The following is a 23,407-nucleotide window of genomic DNA, read 5'->3' on the forward strand; positions in this document are numbered from 1 at the left end:
GTTCTTCTGAGCCATCCAGTTGGTGGCACTTAGGCATAGCGGCCCTAGAAAATGCATACAGGTTTCTGTATTCTAACGCGGACATATACGTATATATTTTCACGGACCCTGGAAAAAGCTCAACGTTTTGATCCATTTGGGAAGTCAGATGATGCCAAAGCTCGTTCAGCTCTAGGTCTATAGTTTGTATGTTTAGAACAGGATTATAATTATGACTAACGTGGGCCACTTTATTTACTAGTGAAACAAGACTCTGGTCCCAGGACAGACATGTAAGGAACTTACCATATAACTGAGAGGGCCAGACATATACCATACCCACCCTTCAAAACAAGTGCAGTCACTGTAAAAGGATTTTGTTCCAGTTGGTGACACTGGTCCAGGTATGATGCCGTACAAATTTCTTGTGAAGGAGAGGCTATATTTGATTGGAAACACTTCAGGGCAGAGGCATGAGTGTCGGATCATTTGGATTTGAGAACTTAGAAGACTACAGACTTAAGGGGAAGGGCTTGGCAAGGTAACCATGTGGATAGAGCCCCAGAGGGCAAAAAGCCCGTGAGAGTGGGCTATTAAAGACCCATGCTCTTGTCTATGCTAACATTTTGCAGCGGTGGCAAATGCCCTGGGCAAAGTTCTGACCTTGGAACCCTATTTTTCCAGGCTTTTAGAAAGGATGCAGCCTCCGAAGCTACAGAGAAGGCTTTCTACACATGGTATTTTCAGGACAGACAAGGTAGAGGAAAACAAAAGAAACAACACAACAAGGCATCAAGTACTTCACCCCACCCTGAATATCTGCCCACTTATCGTCACTCACTCTCAAGACACTCATGCTTGAGACAGAAAGTTATATTTCGTTTGTTTTCACTGCTGCAAGTCCAATAGGAATAGCCAGAGCCTTTTAGAAGATTAGACCCAAGTTGGTGTTTTAGAGTGAGAAACTGAGGTTGAGAGTGATGAGCCTATGGGAAGAAAGATCACAAGGGAATGTGCCTAGACCTTAGAAACAGTGGTTCTGTGGCAAGGGCCCATCCCCTGTTTCTTTGGACGATGCTCAAAGACTGGAGAGGGGAAGTAGAGCCCTAGATATGATGAGAGAAAAGAGTAGTGCTTGGCTTCCCGCAGGTGATCTAAAAAGTGGCAACAAGCCCGATGGGGAAACTGATGAACCAAAATGGCATCCAGGAGAGTCTTAGTTAAAGGAGTATGAGGTCAAGCATACCAAGTCATGAACTGCCAGAGTAGTGTGGCAAGATAACCAAGGTTCCTGAGCACTCAAACGCCACCAAAGTTTCTGAATTATTGGGCGCACCAAGGCACTCTCACAGAAATCAATCCTCCTGGCGTGAGGGGAACGATGTTTCTGAATGTATGGGTGGATTTGATTGGCTAAGAGTTTGTTGTCTGTGTTCATCAGAGCTATGGGCCTGTCGTTCTCCATTTGTTTTGGTTTTTGTTTTCGTTTTTGTTTTCACATTTTGTTTATCTAGATTTGGTACCAGAGTCATTCTAAGCTGGTAGAATGACTTTGAAATTTTTTTTTTTTTTTTTTTTTTTTTTTTTTTCAATTTTCTGGAAGAGATGGAGAAGAATAGATATCAACTCCTTCAAAGTTTGATAGACGCCACCTTTGAAGACCTCTGGTTCTGGAGTTTTGTTGGGAGTGTTCTAATTACCGATTCCACATCCTGGTTGGTAGTTTTCTCAAAATCTTTTTTTTTTTTGCTGTTTCAGTGTTGGGCGGTTCCATGTTTGTACAAAATTTATCCATTTCTTCTAGGTTACCCCGTTTCATAGCCTATAATTTCTATGATAGTCTTTCATTGTACTTACTTTTTCTGTGGTCTCAGTTATTGTTTCCTCTGTTTCTTTTCTCATTTTGATTCCCCCGCCCCTTGTTTTGAAAGTCTCGCTAAAGGCTTATCCAGGTTGGGGATCTTTTCAAGGAATCCCTTCCTACTTTCACAGATTCGTTGTATTGTTGTGCTTTTAGTCTCTGTTTTCTTTATTTCTGTTGTAGTCTACTATTTCCTTCGCCCTACAGGTGTTGGGTTTTTTTCTTGTACTCGCTGCATTCGGAGGAAGATTTGGTGTGTTCATGCGAGGTTTTTCTTGCTTCGTGAGGTAGGCCTGTGTTGCTCTCTAGCTTCCGTTTCGTGCAATGAGGGCTGCATCCCAAGGATTTTGGACCATTGTGTTTCCACATTTTCATTTGTCTCCATGTATGTTCTCGTTGCCCCTTTGAGTTATTGATGGCCCCATTCGGTCATTCAGTGTTACTGAAGCTCCCTGTAATGGTGTCCGTTCCATATTTTTTTCCTGTGGTTGATGGCTAGTTTCATAAAGTTTCTGTTAGAAAAGATGCTTGATACGACTTCAGTTGCCTTGATTTTTGTGCGACTAGTTTGTGGCCTCCAATGTGATGTGTTTTGGAGAATGTTCTATCGGTACTGGAAAAGAATGTGTATCTTCCTGTTCTAGGCCAACTGTTGGAATATATCTGTGAGAGCCATCTAGTCCAATATGTCCTTCAAAGCCACATTTTCCTCAAGGATTTTCTGTCTAGATGAGCTATCCATGGATGTTACTAGGGTGTACGAGTCCCCTGCTCTTATTGAATACTCTGAAAAAGTTCTTTGTATTTATTTTTGAAAGCTTTTATTTATTGATTTGACAGAGATCACAAGTAGGCAGGGAGGCAGGCAAAGAGAGAGGGGGAATCAGGCTTCCCACTGAGTAGAGAGCCACATGCAGGCTCGATCCCAGGACCCTGGGATCATGACGTCAGCCGAAGGCAGAGGCTTAAACCACTGAGCCACCTAGGTACCCCCCAAATTCCTTGTTGTGCATAGCTGCTTTATGTATCGGGAGGCTCCCATGTTGGGAGTAGAAATATTGGCAACTTTTATATGTTCTTGTTGATTACATGCTTTGGGATTACGTAGTGTCCTTCTTTGTCTCTTGTTTCAGTCTTTGTTTGAAAGTCAATTATGGGTCTGCTGCAAGTATTTCTACCCTGGCTTTCTTTTCACTTCTGTTTCCATGGCCAAAGTTCTTTGCAAATCTTCCCTTTAAATTTACATCTGCCCGACGTTCTGAAATATGTCTTTTGTGTGCGGTATGTAGACGGATCTACTTTTCTTCATTCTGTCACCTTATGTCTCTTGATTTTAGGCTTTGGAACATTTACATTTAAAATAATAGATGATCTCTCTCTCTCTCTCTCCCGCTCTCTCTGTCTCTGTCTCTGTCTCTCCCTCTCTCTCTCTATCTATGTTATGTGTATTTTTTATTTTTTTATTAAGTAGATTTATTTCTTTTCAGAAAAACAGTATTCCTTATTTGTTCACCACACCCAGTGATCCATGCAATCCGTGTCCGCTATAATAGCCGCCACCTGGAACCCCGATACCCCCCCGACACTTTAAACTCCGCAGTTTGTTTTTCAGAGTCTATAGTATCTCATGATTCACCTCCCCTTCCAATTTACCCCAACTCCCTACTCCTCTCCAACATTCCTTGTCCTCCATGATATTTGTGATGCTCCACAACTAAGTGAAAACTTATGATAATTGACTGCCTCTGCTTGACTTATTTCACTCAGCATAATCCCTTCCAGTCCCGTCCATGTTGCTACGAAAGTTGGGTATCCGTCCTTACTGATGGAGGCATAATACTCCATAGTGTATATGGACCACATCTTCCTTATCCAAACGTCCGTTGAAGGGCATCTTGGTCCCTTCCACAGTTTGGCGACCATGGCCGTTGCTGCTCTAAACATTGGGGTACAGATGGCCCTTCTTTTCACTACATCTGTATCTTTGGGGTAGATACCCAGGAGTGCAATTGCAGGGTCGTAGGGAAATTCTCTTCTTAAATTATAGAGGAATCTCCACACTGTTCTCCAAAGAGCCTGCACCAATTTGCATTCTCACCAACAGTTAAGAGGGTTCCCCTTTCTCCACATCCTCTCCAACACATGTTGTTTCCTGTTTTGTTAATTATGGCCATTCTAACTGGTGTCAGGTGATATCTCAATGTGGTTTTAATTTGAATCCACAAACACAACACACACGAAAAAGGCAAACATATCAAAAAATGGGCCGAGGATGTGAGCAGACACTTCTCCAAACAAGACATACAAATGGCTATCAGACACATGAAAAAGTGTTCATCATCACTAGCCCTCAGGGAGATTCAAATTGTGTGTATTTTTTGCCACTTTCTTTTTTGTTTTTAAGTTGTCTTCACTGTTCTTCATTATTTCTTCTCTTGCTCTTTCTCTCATGGTTTGCTTGATTTCTTTAGGCTATACTGAGCTTCCTTCTTGTGTGTTTTTTGCAGATGTGTTACCAGATTTGATTTGTAGTTACCACTATGTTTATATTAGGGCATCCTATGCATATAGCAGTCTATGGTGAGTTGATGACTGCTTAAGTGTGAATCGAATATTCACACTTGTCTCAGCCATGGGTTAGGTATGGTGTGTGATACGTTTCATGGTTTCAAGCTATGCTTCCCTTGACCGATTGCTAGAGATGATTTCGTTTTATTGCTTTTGTGCATCTTTCTTTTTTTTTCCTCCTCCATACGCTCTTTCTTTTCCCCTCAAAAGTCTCCCTTAATGCTTATGGTACAGACGGTTTGGTGATCCTAATTCCTTCAACTTTTGTTTGGGAAATTCTCGCTCTCCTTCTCTTCTGAGTGACAGCCTTGTTGGATAGTGTTCTTGGCTTGCTTGATTTTGTTTTTGTTTGTGTCTGTTGTTTTGGATTCATTTTTTTTCTTTGTGTACATCGACTGTATCATCTCACTCAATTACAGACTGCAAATTTCTGCAGAAAAGTCTGCCAAACACTTCTTTGTTTTCTCCTTTTGATTTTTTGCCCCCCCTTTTTTATTAACTTTTAATGTTTTTCAGCATAACAGTATTCATTATTTTTGCATCACACACAAAGCTCCATGCAATCTGTGCCCTCTCCAGTACCCACCACCTGGATCCCCCAACCTCCCACCCCCCGCCCGTTCAAACACCTCCGATTGATTTTCAGAGTCCATAGTCTCTCATGGTTCACCTCCCCTTCCAATATCCCTGTCTTGCCTTCTCCTCCCCATCTCCCCTTGTCCACCATGGTAGTTGTTATGCTCCAGAAATAAGTGATACCTTAGGATAATTGACTTTCTCTGCCTGACTCATTTCATGCCACATAATCTCTTCCAGTCCTGTCCATGTTGCTACAAGAGTTGGGTATTTATCCTTTCTGATGGAGGCATAATATTCCATAGTGTATATGGCCCACATCTTCCTTATCCATTCGTCCATTGAAGGGCTTCTTGGTTCTTTCCATAGCTTGGTGACCGTGGCCATTGTGGCTATAAACATTGGTGTAGAAATGGCCCTTCTTGTCACTACATCTGTATCCTTCGGCTAAATACTCAGTAGTTCAGCAGCAGGATCATAGGAAAGCTCTCTTTTTAATTTCTTGAGGAATCTCCACACTGTACTCCAAAGAGGATGCACCAACTTGCATTCCCACCAACAGTGTTAGAGGGTTCCCCTTTCTCCACATCCTCTCCAACACATGTCGTTTCCTGTCTTGGTCATCTTGGCCAGTCTTAGTGGTGTAAGGTGGTATCTCAAGGTGGTTTTGATTTGACTCTCCCTGATGGCCAGTGGTGATGAATATGTTTTCATGTGTCTGATAGCCATTTGTATGTCTTCATGGGAGGAGTGTCTGTTCATGTCTTCTGCCCCTTTTTGGATATGATTGTCTGTTTTGTGTGTGTTGAGTTTCAGGAGTTCTTTATAGATCCTGGATATCGACCTTTTGTCTGTCCTGGCATCAAAACAGACACATAGACCAGTGGAACAGAGTAGAGAGCCCAGATATGGACCCTCAACTCTATGGTCCCAACAATGTTCGACAACACAGGAAAAAGTATACAGGGAAGAAAGACTTTCTCTGCAATAAATGGTGCTAGGAAAACTGGACAGCTCTATGGAGAAGAATGAAACTCAACCATTCCATACCCCGTCCACAAAGATAAACTCGAAATGGATAAAAGATCTCAACGTGAGACAGACATCCATCAGAATCCTACAGGAGAATATAGGCAGCAACCACTTTGATATCAGCGACGGCAACTTCTTTCCACATATGTCTCCAAAGGCAAAGGAAACAAAAGTGAAGATGAACTTTAGGGTCTTCATCAAATCAAAAGCTTCTGCCCAACAAAGGAAAGAGTCAAGGAAACAAAGAGGCAACCCACCGAATGGGTGAAGGTATTTGGGAAGGACAGGACAGACAAAAGCTTGATATGCAGGGTCTCTTGCTGCTTTTAAAATGATTTCTTTTCACCCCCTTTTTGCCATTTGGATTACGAGGCATTTTGTGGTGGACTAGCTTGGGAAGATTTTGTTGGGGGCTCCTTGTGCATCCTGGATGTGGACTTTGGTTTCCTTCCCCAGATTCAGGATCGTGTTAGCTATGACTCGTGCAAATAAGTTTTCTGTCCCCTTCCCTCCCTCTCCTCCTTCCGGCATCCCTGTAATGCCCACGTTACTACACTTGATGGTGTCCCTGAATTCTCCAATCGTATTTCATTTTTATCATACTTTCTCCACACTACACTTCAGCTTGATTGTTTTCCGTCATTCTGTCTTTGGGATCACTGAATCTTCTGCTTGCTCTCGTCTCCTGTGTGTTCCATGTAATGTGTTTTTGGGGCCATTTCCCTGTTTTTAGGTTTAACAGATAGAGGTAAGAATGGGAGGGGGAAGCCAAATAAGACAGTCCTGGAGACGAGCATACGATTCTCCCCCCCCCCCCCCCTCCCCCACTCCCTGCCATATACCTGACTCCATGGGAATGCCGGTTGCTGGTAGGGTTCCAGGCGGAATGTTGAGGGTGTGTTGTGACTACCGGATCCATGGTGACCATCACTTGTCCTGTGGTCGAGCAGTACCATGGAGCAGCTGCCAGGCTCTCTGGAGCATGGCTTTGAACTGATCCTTGGGAAGTTGGATGAGATGATGGCGAAGCTGCTGCCAAGTGACTCGAGTCCTCGGCTGATGTTCCACAGCCTCCAGTGGGAGACACTGCTGTGTCCGCCTGTCATTGGCTTCTTGGTGGGCCTCCTCTTTCTATGCCGACTTGTTCAGTCTGTTAGAAGTCACTCCTACGAGAACCGTGAGAAGCAGCTGGCAGAAGCACTGGCTGCAGGGATCGAGGAGAAATGCCACCACCTCATTGACAAGGTTTCTGTAGCTGAGAAGGAGCATGCAGCAATCGAATCATCTGGAGAAAAGGCCAAACTGGAGAAAGAGTCATTCGATATCCCCAGCCTTGCAGACTCTTACAGAAAGGCGAAGACGACCAACGTGATGCTGATGAAGGAACTCCATTCTCTGTGTCGAGGCCTGGAGGAAGAGAGAGCCAAAAGATCCCAGCAAGAAGAGCAGATGATGGAGATGCTCAAAGACCTGAAGGTCCTAGAAGACATGATGACTTTCGTGAAATCACAGGGAGCTTTTCCAAACCTGCTTGGAGACCAAGAGCCAAGCCCTGCTGCTCCTTGGCCTGGGAGTGGGCCTGGGGCTTAAAGCGGTGCTGTTGCCTCCCCTCCACTCCGGCCTCCCACCTGCCAGGCTTTGTTCCTCCCCTTCAACGTCTATCTACGGGTCACGGTGGCCGGTGGGTGCAAGGTTTGTCCTCCCCGGAGTGAGTTCTTCCATCTTCACGCTAGACACAGCACACAGCTCCATCATGGTTGACTCCCCCACGTCGAAACACTATTGCCAGTCCTGGAACCGCACTCAGCACTCTGGGACTTTCTTTGTCTTCCCAGAAGTGTGGACTTGCTTTCAGTAGTACCGAAAGACATACTTTCCTTAGAAGCAAATTATCTTTTACTCTGTGGCCTTAGATTTCTCAAGTTCTTACATTGCCAAGGCTACTGACGGTAGTCTTTGATAGGGGAACTATTTTCTTTTTTAATTTATTCTCTCTGTAATATTGTATTATAGTTTACAAAAATATGTCATGTAGCAATAAAGACTTGGAATTATTAACAGCAGTATTGTTTTGCTTTTGTTTTCCCAACATTAACCAGTCATACGTAAGCGAGTCACACCTTGCTCGCTCCAGTATGTACTCTTTTAATTTCAATCCAAATAGCGACCTTAGAGCCTATCACCGGTATCAGTGGGAGTGCTCAATGATTGATCCCTTCATAGAATACCCAGTGCTCATCACATCCCTTGCCCTTCTTAATGGCTATCACCCAAACACCCATTCCCCTACCCACTGCCTCTCCAGCAACAAAAGAAAGCTACCCTATGACCCTAGGTATTTACCCTAAAGATACAATTGGAGCAATGCCATGTGACACCTGCACTCCAAGCTTCAAGGCAGCCATGTTCCCTGTAACCAAACGGTGGAAACAGCCAAGATAACCACTGATGGATGCACGGGTATTGGTGATGTGGAGTCCGCCCGTGCAGGCCAGCTTAGACACACACACACACACACACACACACACACACACACACACACACATACCCACCACACACACACAAAGGAATGCTGCATAGCCCTCAGAAAGAATGAATACTTACAATTTACATCAAGATGGATGGAACTGGAGGTTATTTTGCTAAGTGAAATAAGCCAATCAGAGAAAGACAAGTATCATATGGTTTCATTCCTAAGTAAAACAGAGCAGGGAGCATCGGGAATGGGCGGGAAAACAGAATGACAAGTGGTTGGAGAAGGAGAGAAACCATTCAAAATGGAATGCATTTTGAATTCCAGTTGTTAAGTTCTTCATCTTTGGTTCTTGTTTTCTACCTCTTGGGTGAGGGCCTTACGTCCTCCACTCTTTTCTCACAGATAGAGTGTTTTCTACCATTGCTTTAATTACTGTAGCAGGCATATTGCGTATCTCTGCTTGATTTAGCTCTCTGGATGGGATGTTGTCCTGGGTTCTTTGTTTTGGGATACCTTCCTCTGTCTGTTGGTTTCCTCTAAGTGTCTCTGTTTGCATGCTTTAAGCAAGTCAACTAGATGTCCCGTTCTTGAACTTTTTGACCTGTAGAAAGGAGTCCCTGTGGTGCTCTGCAGTGGCATGTTCCCTGCTCAGGAAGGCTGTGTTCATGTCACTTGAAGGCTGTCTCTAACCTGTGTTTTGAGAGCAATACTCTTGTGGCTCAGCTGCCTTTGCCCTAAGGCATGTCCTGTGCAGTGGTTCTGTAGGTTGTGGGCAGGGTTCACTCCCGCTGGGGTTAGTGGGGGCAGTCTGGGGGTCCCTTGGGCTCGAGTTGAGCCAGACCAGGCGTTGGCCAAAGATACAGTAGCGCCACACTGTAGGGCGGTTCTCTTGTGTTGTTCCCTTAAAAGGTTTCTTTGGTGGGAGGGGCCTGCTGTCAGAGCAGATATCGGCTTCCAGCCATGGCTAAGGTTCGAGATATTTCATATGTGTGGGTATCTTCTCATTTCCGTAGGTCAGGGGTCACTATAGAGTGCTGGGCTGGTCCCTGTGATGGTTGCTTGAACACTGTCAGGCACTGTTTCGGAGGGGCTCTGGCCAGGAAGTATTGGTGGGGGCCGTTCCGCAGAAGGAAGCAAGGACTCCCTAGTGCTAACAAGGTTGTTCAGATCTGTTTGGGGAGGCGACCTGTACATGCTTTGGCAGGGATGGTGAGGCCAGTAGCAGTGCAGGATAAGCGGTAGCAGCAAGGCCCATTGTGGGAGGTAACCTGCAGCCACGGAAAACTCCTCCTCGGCCCTCACTGGGTTTGGAGGCGGGCAAGTTGGCAGAAGGGAGCCAGTTGGGTTAAGAGTACTGAGCTGGTTTCCACAGGCCTCTGGGAATGTCAGCTGGTGGGCAGGGATGGGAAGTCGCACCAGTCAGCTCCTTAGTTCCTAGGAGAACGTCCCTCAACAATCCCCTCAAGCACATGCTCTGGGATTAGTCCACAAATCTCCCTTTGGTGTACCTCCGTCATTTTTCAAACCATTCTTCTCTGCTTTCCTCCCGAGGGCTGCTTATTTGATAGTCCCTTGAAGGGCAGGCGTGCAGGACTCAGTTTTTCCTCTTATCCTCCTGGGCCTTGCAGATCTGATTCTACGGATGCCTAAAGTGCCAGGTATTACGCGCCTGGAAATTGGAAGAACTCACAGAATTTGGCTCCTTTGGTTTGCAAAGCCAAATGTGATGGGAATCTGTCTTCCTTGTCTGGGATCCCCATGCCTGGATTGCCTCGTGTGACTGTCGGCTTTTCTCTACCCTCTTCATCCATGGCATCTCTCCCTCCCAAGCACAGGTGCACAGGTGGCTTTAGATCCTGATGGCATCTTTACCCTTTCTATTCTCTTGATCTAGCCACTTTAGAGCATTTCGCTGTAGAGAGTCTGTTGTGCCAGTTTTGGGGTAATTTTCTGTGTTATTGACTCTGTTGTCGGTGCTGTGTAGATGGATGCATGGGACAGGGTGAGCATAGGATCCTCCTACTCCACCATGTCCCTCGACGTTGTTCCTCTGTTCACTACAGCATAATGTTGTTGTGGACACTGTCCACATTAGCTTTCAGAACTAGAGCTTTACAGAGGTTGGTCTCTCCAATGGGAGTCTTAAAAGGTGGGGAACCGGATGTGGGATTCACATCTTTCCCTGGTCTAGAAGACGTTGGCAGTTCCCATGTCCTCCTGAGTATGTGTCTCAGCCTCTCCTGTTTCAAAATGGGTTTTTTTCTTATTTATCGGATGTATACCAGCAGCTCAGCTAGTTTGGATTTCTTTCAGAGCTCATGGTTCCATACCGAGCTGCACATTCAGCGTGTCCTTGGAGGAGGTGATTTCCGGAGTGTCCCCTGTAGCCATCTAGAACTGGTACCCACTCTTGTATCTTCTCATTTTTTCTCCCTGGACGTGGTAATATCAAGAGATCTATGTCTTCCATTCTGTGGACTTGCCCTTTAGCCCTCTATTGATTTTTCCTTTTATATTTTTAAATTCATTTATCGGATTATTCAGATCCATAATTTGCAATGTTTTTCTTTGTTTGTTTGTTTGTTTCAATGACTTCTGTTCACTGAACTTCTCCTTTGGCACATGCATTGTTTCTGTGCTTATTGAGTTGTCTGTGGTCTCTTGAAATTCCCTGAAGTTCCTTCATTATATTGAATTCTTTGTCAGGGAACTAAGAAGTTGCCATTTTTCGGTGGTTAGTTCCTGAAAAATTATTGTGTTGCTTGGCAGTACCATGTGTTTTTTTGTGAGAAAAGAGTACTTATTGTTCATAGGTTTCTATGTATGAACTAGGTACTGTTCAGTAGCAACAATACTTCTTACAAAGGCCATTTTGTTTTCCAATTCCTCAAATATATTTTGAATAGTTACTATGCACTGAGCATTGCTAATTGTTCTTTCAGTTAGAATTGTGTCCCAACAAAGTCCACCCCCCCCCCCACACACACACACTTAAAGCCCATTCCCATCTTACAAGGATAAGGTGGCCTCCTTGGAAATAGGGTATGTCCAAGGATAGATGGCCTACACCAGAATTTAGGAGAGGAAGGAGTTCTCCATTCCATATATGAGAGAAGGAATGGCCCAACTGACTCCTTATCTTTGGCCTTCTTTCCAGAACTGGGAGAGAATAAACTTTTGTTCTTCTGAGACATCCAGTTGGTGGCACTTAGGCATAGCGGCCCTAGAAAATGCATACAGGGTCTGTATTCTAACGCGGACATATACGTATATATTTTCACGGACCCTGGAAAAAGCTCAACGTTTTGATCCATTTGGGAAGTCATATGATGCCAAAGCTCGTTCAGCTCTAGGTCTATAGTTTGTATGTTTAGAACAGGATTATAATTATGACTAACGTGGGCCACTTTATTTACTAGTGAAACAAGACTCTGTCCCAGGACAGACATGTAAGGAACTTACCATATAACTGAGAGGGCCAGACATATACCATACCCACCCTTCAAAACAAGTGCAGTCACTGTAAAAGGATTTTGTTCCAGTTGGTGACACTGGTCCAGGTATGATGCCGTACAAATTTCTTGTGAAGGAGAGGCTATATTTGATTGGAAACACTTCAGGGCAGAGGCATGAGTGTCGGATCATTTGGATTTGAGAACTTAGAAGACTACAGACTTAAGGGGAAGGGCTTGGCAAGGTAACCATGTGGATAGAGCCCCAGAGGCAAAAAGCCCGTGAGAGTGGGCTATTAAAGACCCATGCTCTTGTCTATGCTAACATTTTGCAGCGGTGGCAAATGCCCTGGGCAAAGTTCTGACCTTGGAACCCTATTTTTCCAGGCTTTTAGAAAGGATGCAGCCTCCGAAGCTACAGAGAAGGCTTTCTACACATGGTATTTTCAGGACAGACAAGGTAAGAGGAAAAAAAAAGAAACAACACAACAAGGCATCAAGTACTTCACCCCACCCTGAATATCTGCCCACTTATCGTCACTCACTCTCAAGACACTCATGCTTGAGACAGAAAGTTATATTTCGTTTGTTTTCACTGCTGCAAGTCCAATAGGAATAGCCAGAGCCTTTTAGAAGATTAGACCCAAGTTGGTGTTTTAGAGTGAGAAACTGAGGTTGAGAGTGATGAGCCTATGGGAAGAAAGATCACAAGGGAATGTGCCTAGACCTTAGAAACAGTGGTTCTGTGGCAAGGGCCCATCCCCTGTTTCTTTGGACGATGCTCAAGACTGGAGAAGGGGAAGTAGAGCCCTAGATATGAGGAGAAAAGAGTAGTGCTTGGCTTCCCGCAGGTGATCTAAAAAGTGGCAACAAGCCCGATGGGGAAACTGATGAACCAAAATGGCATCCAGGAGAGTCTTAGTTAAAGGAGTATGAGGTCAAGCATACCAAGTCATGAACTGCCAGAGTAGTGTGGCAAGATAACCAAGGTTCCTGAGCACTCAAACGCCACCAAAGTTTCTGAATTATTGGGCGCACCAAGGCACTCTCACAGAAATCAATCCTCCTGGCGTGAGGGGAACGATGTTTCTGAATGTATGGGTGGATTTGATTGGCTAAGAGTTTGTTGTCTGTGTTCATCAGAGCTATGGGCCTGTCGTTCTCCATTTGTTTTGTTTTTGGTTTCGTTTTTGTTTTCACATTTTGTTTATCTAGATTTGGTACCAGAGTCATTCTAAGCTGGTAGAATGACTTTGAAATTTTTTTTTTTTCTTTTTTTTTTTTTTCAATTTTCTGGAAGAGATGGAGAAGAATAGATATCAACTCCTTCAAAGTTTGATAGACGCCACCTTTGAAGACCTCTGGTTCTGGAGTTTTGTTGGGAGTGTTCTAATTACCGATTCCACATCCTGGTTGGTAGTTTTCTCAAAATCTTTCTTTTTTGCTGTTTCAGTGTTGGGCGGTTCCATGTTTGTACAAATTTATCCATTTCTTCTAGGTTACCCCGTTTCATAGCCTATAATTTCTATGATAGTCTTTCATTGTACTTACTTTTTCTGTGGTCTCAGTTATTGTTTCCTCTGTTTCTTTTCTCATTTTGATTCCCCCGCCCCTTGTTTTGAAAGTCTCGCTAAAGGCTTATCCAGGTTGGGGATCTTTTCAAGGAATCCCTTCCTACTTTCACAGATTCGTTGTATTGTTGTGCTTTTAGTCTCTGTTTTCTTTATTTCTGTTGTAGTCTACTATTTCCTTCGCCCTACAGGTGTTGGGTTTTTTTCTTGTACTCGCTGCATTCGGAGGAAGATTTGGGTGTTCATGCGAGGTTTTTCTTGCTTCGTGAGGTAGGCCTGTGTTGCTCTCTAGCTTCCGTTTCGTGCAATGAGGGCTGCATCCCAAGGATTTTGGACCATTGTGTTTCCACATTTTCATTTGTCTCCATGTATGTTCTCGTTGCCCCTTTGAGTTATTGATGGCCCCATTCGGTCATTCAGTGTTACTGAAGCTCCCTGTAATGGTGTCCGTTCCATATTTTTTCCTGTGGTTGATGGCTAGTTTCATAAAGTTTCTGTTAGAAAAGATGCTTGATACGACTTCAGTTGCCTTGATTTTTGTGCGACTAGTTTGTGGCCTCCAATGTGATGTGTTTTGGAGAATGTTCTATCGGTACTGGAAAAGAATGTGTATCTTCCTGTTCTAGGCCAACTGTTGGAATATATCTGTGAGAGCCATCTAGTCCAATATGTCCTTCAAAGCCACATTTTCCTCAAGGATTTTCTGTCTAGATGAGCTATCCATGGATGTTACTAGGGTGTACGAGTCCCCTGCTCTTATTGAATACTCTGAAAAAGTTCTTTGTATTTATTTTTGAAAGCTTTTATTTATTGATTTGACAGAGATCACAAGTAGGCAGGGAGGCAGGCAAGCAAGAGAGAGGGGGAATCAGGCTTCCCACTGAGTAGAGAGCCACATGCAGGCTCGATCCCAGGACCCTGGGATCATGACGTCAGCCGAAGGCAGAGGCTTAAACCACTGAGCCACCTAGGTACCCCCCAAATTCCTTGTTGTGCATAGCTGCTTTATGTATCGGGAGGCTCCCATGTTGGGAGTAGAAATATTGGCAACTTTTATATGTTCTTGTTGATTACATGCTTTGGGATTACGTAGTGTCCTTCTTTGTCTCTTGTTTCAGTCTTTGTTTGAAAGTCAATTATGGGTCTGCTGCAAGTATTTCTACCCTGGCTTTCTTTTCACTTCTGTTTCCATGGCCAAAGTTCTTTGCAAATCTTCCCTTTAAATTTACATCTGCCCGACGTTCTGAAATATGTCTTTTGTGTGCGGTATGTAGACGGATCTACTTTTCTTCATTCTGTCACCTTATGTCTCTTGATTTTAGGCTTTGGAACATTTACATTTAAAATAATAGATGATCTCTCTCTCTCTCTCTCTCCCGCTCTCTCTGTCTCTGTCTCTGTCTCTCCCTCTCTCTCTCTATCTATGTTATGTGTATTTTTTATTTTTTTATTAAGTAGATTTATTTCTTTTCAGAAAAACAGTATTCCTTATTTGTTCACCACACCCAGTGATCCATGCAATCCGTGTCCGCTATAATAGCCGCCACCTGGAACCCCGATACCCCCCCGACACTTTAAACTCCGCAGTTTGTTTTTCAGAGTCTATAGTATCTCATGATTCACCTCCCCTTCCAATTTACCCCAACTCCCTACTCCTCTCCAACATTCCTTGTCCTCCATGATATTTGTGATGCTCCACAACTAAGTGAAAACTTATGATAATTGACTGCCTCTGCTTGACTTATTTCACTCAGCATAATCCCTTCCAGTCCCGTCCATGTTGCTACGAAAGTTGGGTATCCGTCCTTACTGATGGAGGCATAATACTCCATAGTGTATATGGACCACATCTTCCTTATCCAAACGTCCGTTGAAGGGCATCTTGGTCCCTTCCACAGTTTGGCGACCATGGCCGTTGCTGCTCTAAACATTGGGGTACAGATGGCCCTTCTTTTCACTACATCTGTATCTTTGGGGTAGATACCCAGGAGTGCAATTGCAGGGTCGTAGGGAAATTCTCTTCTTAAATTATAGAGGAATCTCCACACTGTTCTCCAAAGAGCCTGCACCAATTTGCATTCTCACCAACAGTTAAGAGGGTTCCCCTTTCTCCACATCCTCTCCAACACATGTTGTTTCCTGTTTTGTTAATTATGGCCATTCTAACTGGTGTCAGGTGATATCTCAATGTGGTTTTAATTTGAATCCACAAACACAACACACACGAAAAAGGCAAACATATCAAAAAATGGGCCGAGGATGTGAGCAGACACTTCTCCAAACAAGACATACAAATGGCTATCAGACACATGAAAAAGTGTTCATCATCACTAGCCCTCAGGGAGATTCAAATTGTGTGTATTTTTTGCCACTTTCTTTTTTTGTTTTTAAGTTGTCTTCACTGTTCTTCATTATTTCTTCTCTTGCTCTTTCTCTCATGGTTTGCTTGATTTCTTTAGGCTATACTGAGCTTCCTTCTTGTGTGTTTTTTGCAGATGTGTTACCAGATTTGATTTGTAGTTACCACTATGTTTATATTAGGGCATCCTATGCATATAGCAGTCTATGGTGAGTTGATGACTGCTTAAGTGTGAATCGAATATTCACACTTGTCTCAGCCATGGGTTAGGTATGGTGTGTGATACGTTTCATGGTTTCAAGCTATGCTTCCCTTGACCGATTGCTAGAGATGATTTCGTTTTATTGCTTTTGTGCATCTTTCTTTTCTTCCTCCTCCATACGCTCTTTCTTTTCCCCTCAAAAGTCTCCCTTAATGCTTATGGTACAGACGGTTTGGTGATCCTAATTCCTTCAACTTTTGTTTGGGAAATTCTCGCTCTCCTTCTCTTCTGAGTGACAGCCTTGTTGGATAGTGTTCTTGGCTTGATTTTGTTTGTTTGTTTTGTGTCTGTTGTTTTGGATTCATTTTTTTTCTTCTTTGTGTACATCGACTGTATCATCTCACTCAATTACAGACTGCAAATTTCTGCAGAAAAGTCTGCCAAACACTTCTTTTTTTTCTCCTTTTGATTTTTTTTGCCCCCCTTTTTTATTAACTTTTAATGTTTTTCAGCATAACAGTATTCATTATTTTTGCATCACACACAAAGCTCCATGCAATCTGTGCCCTCTCCAGTACCCACCACCTGGATCCCCCCAACCTCCCACCCCCCGCCCGTTCAAACACCTCGATTGATTTTCAGAGTCCATAGTCTCTCATGGTTCACCTCCCCTTCCAATATCCCTGTCTTGCCTTCTCCTCCCCATCTCCCCTTGTCCACCATGGTAGTTGTTATGCTCCAGAAATAAGTGATACCTTAGGATAATTGACTTTCTCTGCCTGACTCATTTCATGCCACATAATCTCTTCCAGTCCTGTCCATGTTGCTACAAGAGTTGGGTATTTATCCTTTCTGATGGAGGCATAATATTCCATAGTGTATATGGCCCACATCTTCCTTATCCATTCGTCCATTGAAGGGCTTCTTGGTTCTTTCCATAGCTTGGTGACCGTGGCCATTGTGGCTATAAACATTGGTGTAGAAATGGCCCTTCTTGTCACTACATCTGTATCCTTCGGCTAAATACTCAGTAGTTCAGCAGCAGGATCATAGGAAAGCTCTCTTTTTAATTTCTTGAGGAATCTCCACACTGTACTCCAAAGAGGATGCACCAACTTGCATTCCCACCAACAGTGTTAGAGGGTTCCCCTTTCTCCACATCCTCTCCAACACATGTCGTTTCCTGTCTTGGTCATCTTGGCCAGTCTTAGTGGTGTAAGGTGGTATCTCAAGGTGGTTTTGATTTGACTCTCCCTGATGGCCAGTGGTGATGAATATGTTTTCATGTGTCTGATAGCCATTTGTATGTCTTCATGGGAGGAGTGTCTGTTCATGTCTTCTGCCCCTTTTTGGATATGATTGTCTGTTTTGTGTGTGTTGAGTTTCAGGAGTTCTTTATAGATCCTGGATATCGACCTTTTGTCTGTCCTGGCATCAAAACAGACACATAGACCAGTGGAACAGAGTAGAGAGCCCAGATATGGACCCTCAACTCTATGGTCCCAACAATGTTCGACAACACAGGAAAAAGTATACAGGGAAGAAAGACTTTCTCTGCAATAAATGGTGCTAGGAAAACTGGACAGCTCTATGGAGAAGAATGAAACTCAACCATTCCATACCCCGTCCACAAAGATAAACTCGAAATGGATAAAAGATCTCAACGTGAGACAGACATCCATCAGAATCCTACAGGAGAATATAGGCAGCAACCACTTTGATATCAGCGACGGCAACTTCTTTCCACATATGTCTCCAAAGGCAAAGGAAACAAAAGTGAAGATGAACTTTAGGGTCTTCATCAAATCAAAAGCTTCTGCCCAACAAAGGAAAGAGTCAAGGAAACAAAGAGGCAACCCACCGAATGGGTGAAGGTATTTGGGAAGGACAGGACAGACAAAAGCTTGATATGCAGGGTCTCTTGCTGCTTTTAAAATGATTTCTTTTCACCCCCTTTTTGCCATTTGGATTACGAGGCATTTTGTGGTGGACTAGCTTGGGAAGATTTTGTTGGGGGCTCCTTGTGCATCCTGGATGTGGACTTTGGTTTCCTTCCCCAGATTCAGGATCGTGTTAGCTATGACTCGTGCAAATAAGTTTTCTGTCCCCTTCCCTCCCTCTCCTCCTTCCGGCATCCCTGTAATGCCCACGTTACTACACTTGATGGTGTCCCTGAATTCTCCAATCGTATTTCATTTTTATCATACTTTCTCCACACTACACTTCAGCTTGATTGTTTTCCGTCATTCTGTCTTTGGGATCACTGAATCTTCTGCTTGCTCTCGTCTCCTGTGTGTTCCATGTAATGTGTTTTGGGGCCATTTCCCTGTATTTTAGGTTTAACAGATAGAGGTAAGAATGGGAGGGGGAAGCCAAATAAGACAGTCCTGGAGACGAGCATACGATTCTCCCCCCGCCCCCCCCTCCCCCACTCCCTGCCATATACCTGACTCCATGGGAATGCCGGTTGCTGGTAGGGTTCCAGGCGGAATGTTGAGGGTGTGTTGTGACTACCGGATCCATGGTGACCATCACTTGTCCTGTGGTCGAGCAGTACCATGGAGCAGCTGCCAGGCTCTCTGGAGCATGGCTTTGAACTGATCCTTGGGAAGTTGGATGAGATGATGGCGAAGCTGCTGCCAAGTGACTCGAGTCCTCGGCTGATGTTCCACAGCCTCCAGTGGGAGACACTGCTGTGTCCGCCTGTCATTGGCTTCTTGGTGGGCCTCCTCTTTCTATGCCGACTTGTTCAGTCTGTTAGAAGTCACTCCTACGAGAACCGTGAGAAGCAGCTGGCAGAAGCACTGGCTGCAGGGATCGAGGAGAAATGCCACCTCATTGACAAGGTTTCTGTAGCTGAGAAGGAGCATGCAGCAATCGAATCATCTGGAGAAAAGGCCAAACTGGAGAAAGAGTCATTCGATATCCCCAGCCTTGCAGACTCTTACAGAAAGGCGAAGACGACCAACGTGATGCTGATGAAGGAACTCCATTCTCTGTGTCGAGGCCTGGAGGAAGAGAGAGCCAAAAGATCCCAGCAAGAAGAGCAGATGATGGAGATGCTCAAAGACCTGAAGGTCCTAGAAGACATGATGACTTTTTCGTGAAATCACAGGGAGCTTTTCCAAACCTGCTTGGAGACCAAGAGCCAAGCCCTGCTGCTCCTTGGCCTGGGAGTGGGCCTGGGGCTTAAAGCGGTGCTGTTGCCTCCCCTCCACTCCGGCCTCCCACCTGCCAGGCTTTGTTCCTCCCCTTCAACGTCTATCTACGGGTCACGGTGGCCGGTGGGTGCAAGGTTTGTCCTCCCCGGAGTGAGTTCTTCCATCTTCACTGGCTAGACACAGCACACAGCTCCATCATGGTTGACTCCCCCACGTCGTCGAAACACTATTGCCAGTCCTGGAACCGCACTCAGCACTCTGGGACTTTCTTTGTCTTCCCAGAAGTGTGGACTTGCTTTCAGTAGTACCGAAAGACATACTTTCCTTAGAAGCAAATTATCTTTTACTCTGTGGCCTTAGATTTCTCAAGTTCTTACATTGCCAAGGCTACTGACGGTAGTCTTTGATAGGGGAACTATTTTCTTTTTTAATTTATTCTCTCTGTAATATTGTATTATAGTTTACAAAAATATATGTCATGTAGCAATAAAGACTTGGAATTATTAACAGCAGTATTGTTTTGCTTTTGTTTTCCCAACATTAACCAGTCATACGTAAGCGAGTCACACCTTGCTCGCTCCAGTATGTACTCTTTTAATTTCAATCCAAATAGCGACCTTAGAGCCTATCACCGGTATCAGTGGGAGTGCTCAATGATTGATCCCTTCATAGAATACCCAGTGCTCATCACATCCCTTGCCCTTCTTAATGGCTATCACCCAAACACCCATTCCCCTACCCACTGCCTCTCCAGCAACAAAAGAAAGCTACCCTATGACCCTAGGTATTTACCCTAAAGATACAATTGGAGCAATGCCATGTGACACCTGCACTCCAAGCTTCAAGGCAGCCATGTTCCCTGTAACCAAACGGTGGAAACAGCCAAGATAACCACTGATGGATGCACGGGTATTGGTGATGTGGAGTCCGCCCGTGCAGGCCAGCTTAGACACACACGCGCACACACACACACACACACACACACACACACACACACCCACCACACACACACAAAGGAATGCTGCATAGCCCTCAGAAAGAATGAATACTTACAATTTACATCAAGATGGATGGAACTGGAGGTTATTTTGCTAAGTGAAATAAGCCAATCAGAGAAAGACAAGTATCATATGGTTTCATTCCTAAGTAAAACAGAGCAGGGAGCATCGGGAATGGGCGGGAAAACAGAATGACAAGTGGTTGGAGAAGGAGAGAAACCATAAGAGGTATGGAATGCATTTTGAATTCAAGTTGTTAAGTTCTTCATCTTTGGTTCTTGTTTTCTACCTCTTGGGTGAGGGCCTTACGTCCTCCACTCTTTTCTCACAGATAGAGTGTTTTCTACCATTGCTTTAATTACTGTAGCAGGCATATTGCGTATCTCTGCTTGATTTAGCTCTCTGGATGGGATGTTGTCCTGGGTTCTTTGTTTTGGGATACCTTCCTCTGTCTGTTGGTTTCCTCTAAGTGTCTCTGTTTGCATGCTTTAAGCAAGTCAACTAGATGTCCCGTTCTTGAACTTTTTGACCTGTAGAAAGGAGTCCCTGTGGTGCTCTGCAGTGGCATGTTCCCTGCTCAGGAAGGCTGTGTTCATGTCACTTGAAGGCTGTCTCTAACCTGTGTTTTGAGAGCAATACTCTTGTGGCTCAGCTGCCTTTGCCCTAAGGCATGTCCTGTGCAGTGGTTCTGTAGGTTGTGGGCAGGGTTCACTCCCGCTGGGGTTAGTGGGGGCAGTCTGGGGGTCCCTTGGGCTCGAGTTGAGCCAGACCAGGCGTTGGCCAAAGATACAGTAGCGCCACACTGTAGGGCGGTTCTCTTGTGTTGTTCCCTTAAAAGGTTTCTTTGGTGGGAGGGGCCTGCTGTCAGAGCAGATATCGGCTTCCAGCCATGGCTAAGGTTCGAGATATTTCATATGTGTGGGTATCTTCTCATTTCCGTAGGTCAGGGGGGTCACTATAGAGAGTGCTGGGCTGGTCCCTGTGATGGTTGCTTGAACACTGTCAGGCACTGTTTCGGAGGGGCTCTGGCCAGGAAGTATTGGTGGGGGCCGTTCCGCAGAAGGAAGCAAGGACTCCCTAGTGCTAACAAGGTTGTTCAGATCTGTTTGGGGAGGCGACCTGTACATGCTTTGGCAGGGATGGTGAGGCCAGTAGCAGTGCAGGATAAGCGGTAGCAGCAAGGCCCATTGTGGGAGGTAACCTGCAGCCACGGAAAAAACTCCTCCTCGGCCCTCACTGGGTTTGGAGGCGGGCAAGTTGGCAGAAGGGAGCCAGTTGGGTTAAGAGTACTGAGCTGGTTTCCACAGGCCTCTGGGAATGTCAGCTGGTGGGCAGGGATGGGAAGTCGCACCAGTCAGCTCCTTAGTTCCTAGGAGAACGTCCCTCAACAATCCCCTCAAGCACATGCTCTGGGATTAGTCCACAAATCTCCCTTTGGTGTACCTCCGTCATTTTTCAAACCATTCTTCTCTGCTTTCCTCCCGAGGGCTGCTTATTTGATAGTCCCTTGAAGGGCAGGCGTGCAGGACTCAGTTTCCTCTTATCCTCCTGGGCCTTGCAGATCTGATTCTACGGATGCCTAAAGTGCCAGGTATTACGCGCCTGGAAATTGGAAGAACTCACAGAATTTGGCTCCTTTGGTTTGCAAAGCCAAATGTGATGGGAATCTGTCTTCCTTGTCTGGGATCCCCATGCCTGGATTGCCTCGTGTGACTGTCGGCTTTTCTCTACCCTCTTCATCCATGGCATCTCTCCCTCCCAAGCACAGGTGCACAGGTGGCTTTAGATCCTGATGGCATCTTTACCCTTTCTATTCTCTTGATCTAGCCACTTTAGAGCATTTCGCTGTAGAGAGTCTGTTGTGCCAGTTTTGGGGTAATTTTCTGTGTTATTGACTCTGTTGTCGGTGCTGTGTAGATGGATGCATGGGACAGGGTGAGCATAGGATCCTCCTACTCCACCATGTCCCTCGACGTTGTTCCTCTGTTCACTACAGCATAATGTTGTTGTGGACACTGTCCACATTAGCTTTCAGAACTAGAGCTTTACAGAGGTTGGTCTCTCCAATGGGAGTCTTAAAAGGTGGGGAACCGGATGTGGGATTCACATCTTTCCCTGGTCTAGAAGACGTTGGCAGTTCCCATGTCCTCCTGAGTATGTGTCTCAGCCTCTCCTGTTTCAAAATGGGTTTTTCTTATTTATCGGATGTATACCAGCAGCTCAGCTAGTTTGGATTTCTTTCAGAGCTCATGGTTCCATACCGAGCTGCACATTCAGCGTGTCCTTGGAGGAGGTGATTTCCGGAGTGTCCCCTGTAGCCATCTAGAACTGGTACCCACTCTTGTATCTTCTCATTTTTTCTCCCTGGACGTGGTAATATCAAGAGATCTATGTCTTCCATTCTGTGGACTTGCCCTTTAGCCCTCTATTGATTTTTCCTTTTATATTTTTAAATTCATTTATCGGATTATTCAGATCCATAATTTGCAATGTTTTTCTTTGTTTGTTTGTTTGTTTCAATGACTTCTGTTCACTGAACTTCTCCTTTGGCACATGCATTGTTTCTGTGCTTATTGAGTTGTCTGTGGTCTCTTGAAATTCCCTGAAGTTCCTTCATTATATTGAATTCTTTGTCAGGGAACTAAGAAGTTGCCATTTTTCGGTGGTTAGTTCCTGAAAAATTATTGTGTTGCTTGGCAGTACCATGTGTTTTTTGTGAGAAAAGAGTACTTATTGTTCATAGGTTTCTATGTATGAACTAGGTACTGTTCAGTAGCAACAATACTTCTTACAAAGGCCATTTTTGTTTTCCAATTCCTCAAATATATTTTGAATAGTTACTATGCACTGAGCATTGCTAATTGTTCTTTCAGTTAGAATTGTGTCCCAACAAAGTCCACCCCCCCCCCCACACACACACACACTTAAAGCCCATTCCCATCTTACAAGGATAAGGTGGCCTCCTTGGAAATAGGGTATGTCCAAGGATAGATGGCCTACACCAGAATTTAGGAGAGGAAGGAGTTCTCCATTCCATATATGAGAGAAGGAATGGCCCAACTGACTCCTTATCTTTGGCCTTCTTTCCAGAACTGGGAGAAAATAAACTTTTGTTCTTCTGAGCCATCCAGTTGGTGGCACTTAGGCATAGCGGCCCTAGAAAATGCATACA

The 23,407-nt window shown here is 44.7% G+C and overlaps 1 protein-coding gene across 5 annotated transcripts in view; it reads left to right on the forward strand.

Moving 5' to 3' along the window:
- The window catches only part of LOC123392855, an 83,902-nt gene that overhangs the window by 34,881 nt on the left and 25,614 nt on the right, over positions 1-23,407 (forward strand). For all 5 annotated transcript variants that reach the window (XR_006607530.1, XR_006607531.1, XM_045082960.1 and 2 more), the window contains exons 6-8: positions 664-736; positions 1,583-1,694; positions 12,332-12,404. Coding sequence is in view for 3 of the 5 variants with exons in the window: in XM_045082960.1 (XP_044938895.1) it covers positions 664-736; positions 1,583-1,694; positions 12,332-12,404 (258 nt within the window). In the remaining 2 variants the exon portion in view is untranslated. The remainder of the gene's footprint in view (positions 1-663; positions 737-1,582; positions 1,695-12,331; positions 12,405-23,407) is intronic.

This window comes from Mustela putorius, unplaced genomic scaffold (assembly GCF_011764305.1).
Source record: "Mustela putorius furo isolate JIRA1106 unplaced genomic scaffold, ASM1176430v1.1 tig00000640_pilon_pilon_pilon, whole genome shotgun sequence".
Taxonomy (NCBI): domain Eukaryota; kingdom Metazoa; phylum Chordata; class Mammalia; order Carnivora; family Mustelidae; genus Mustela; species Mustela putorius.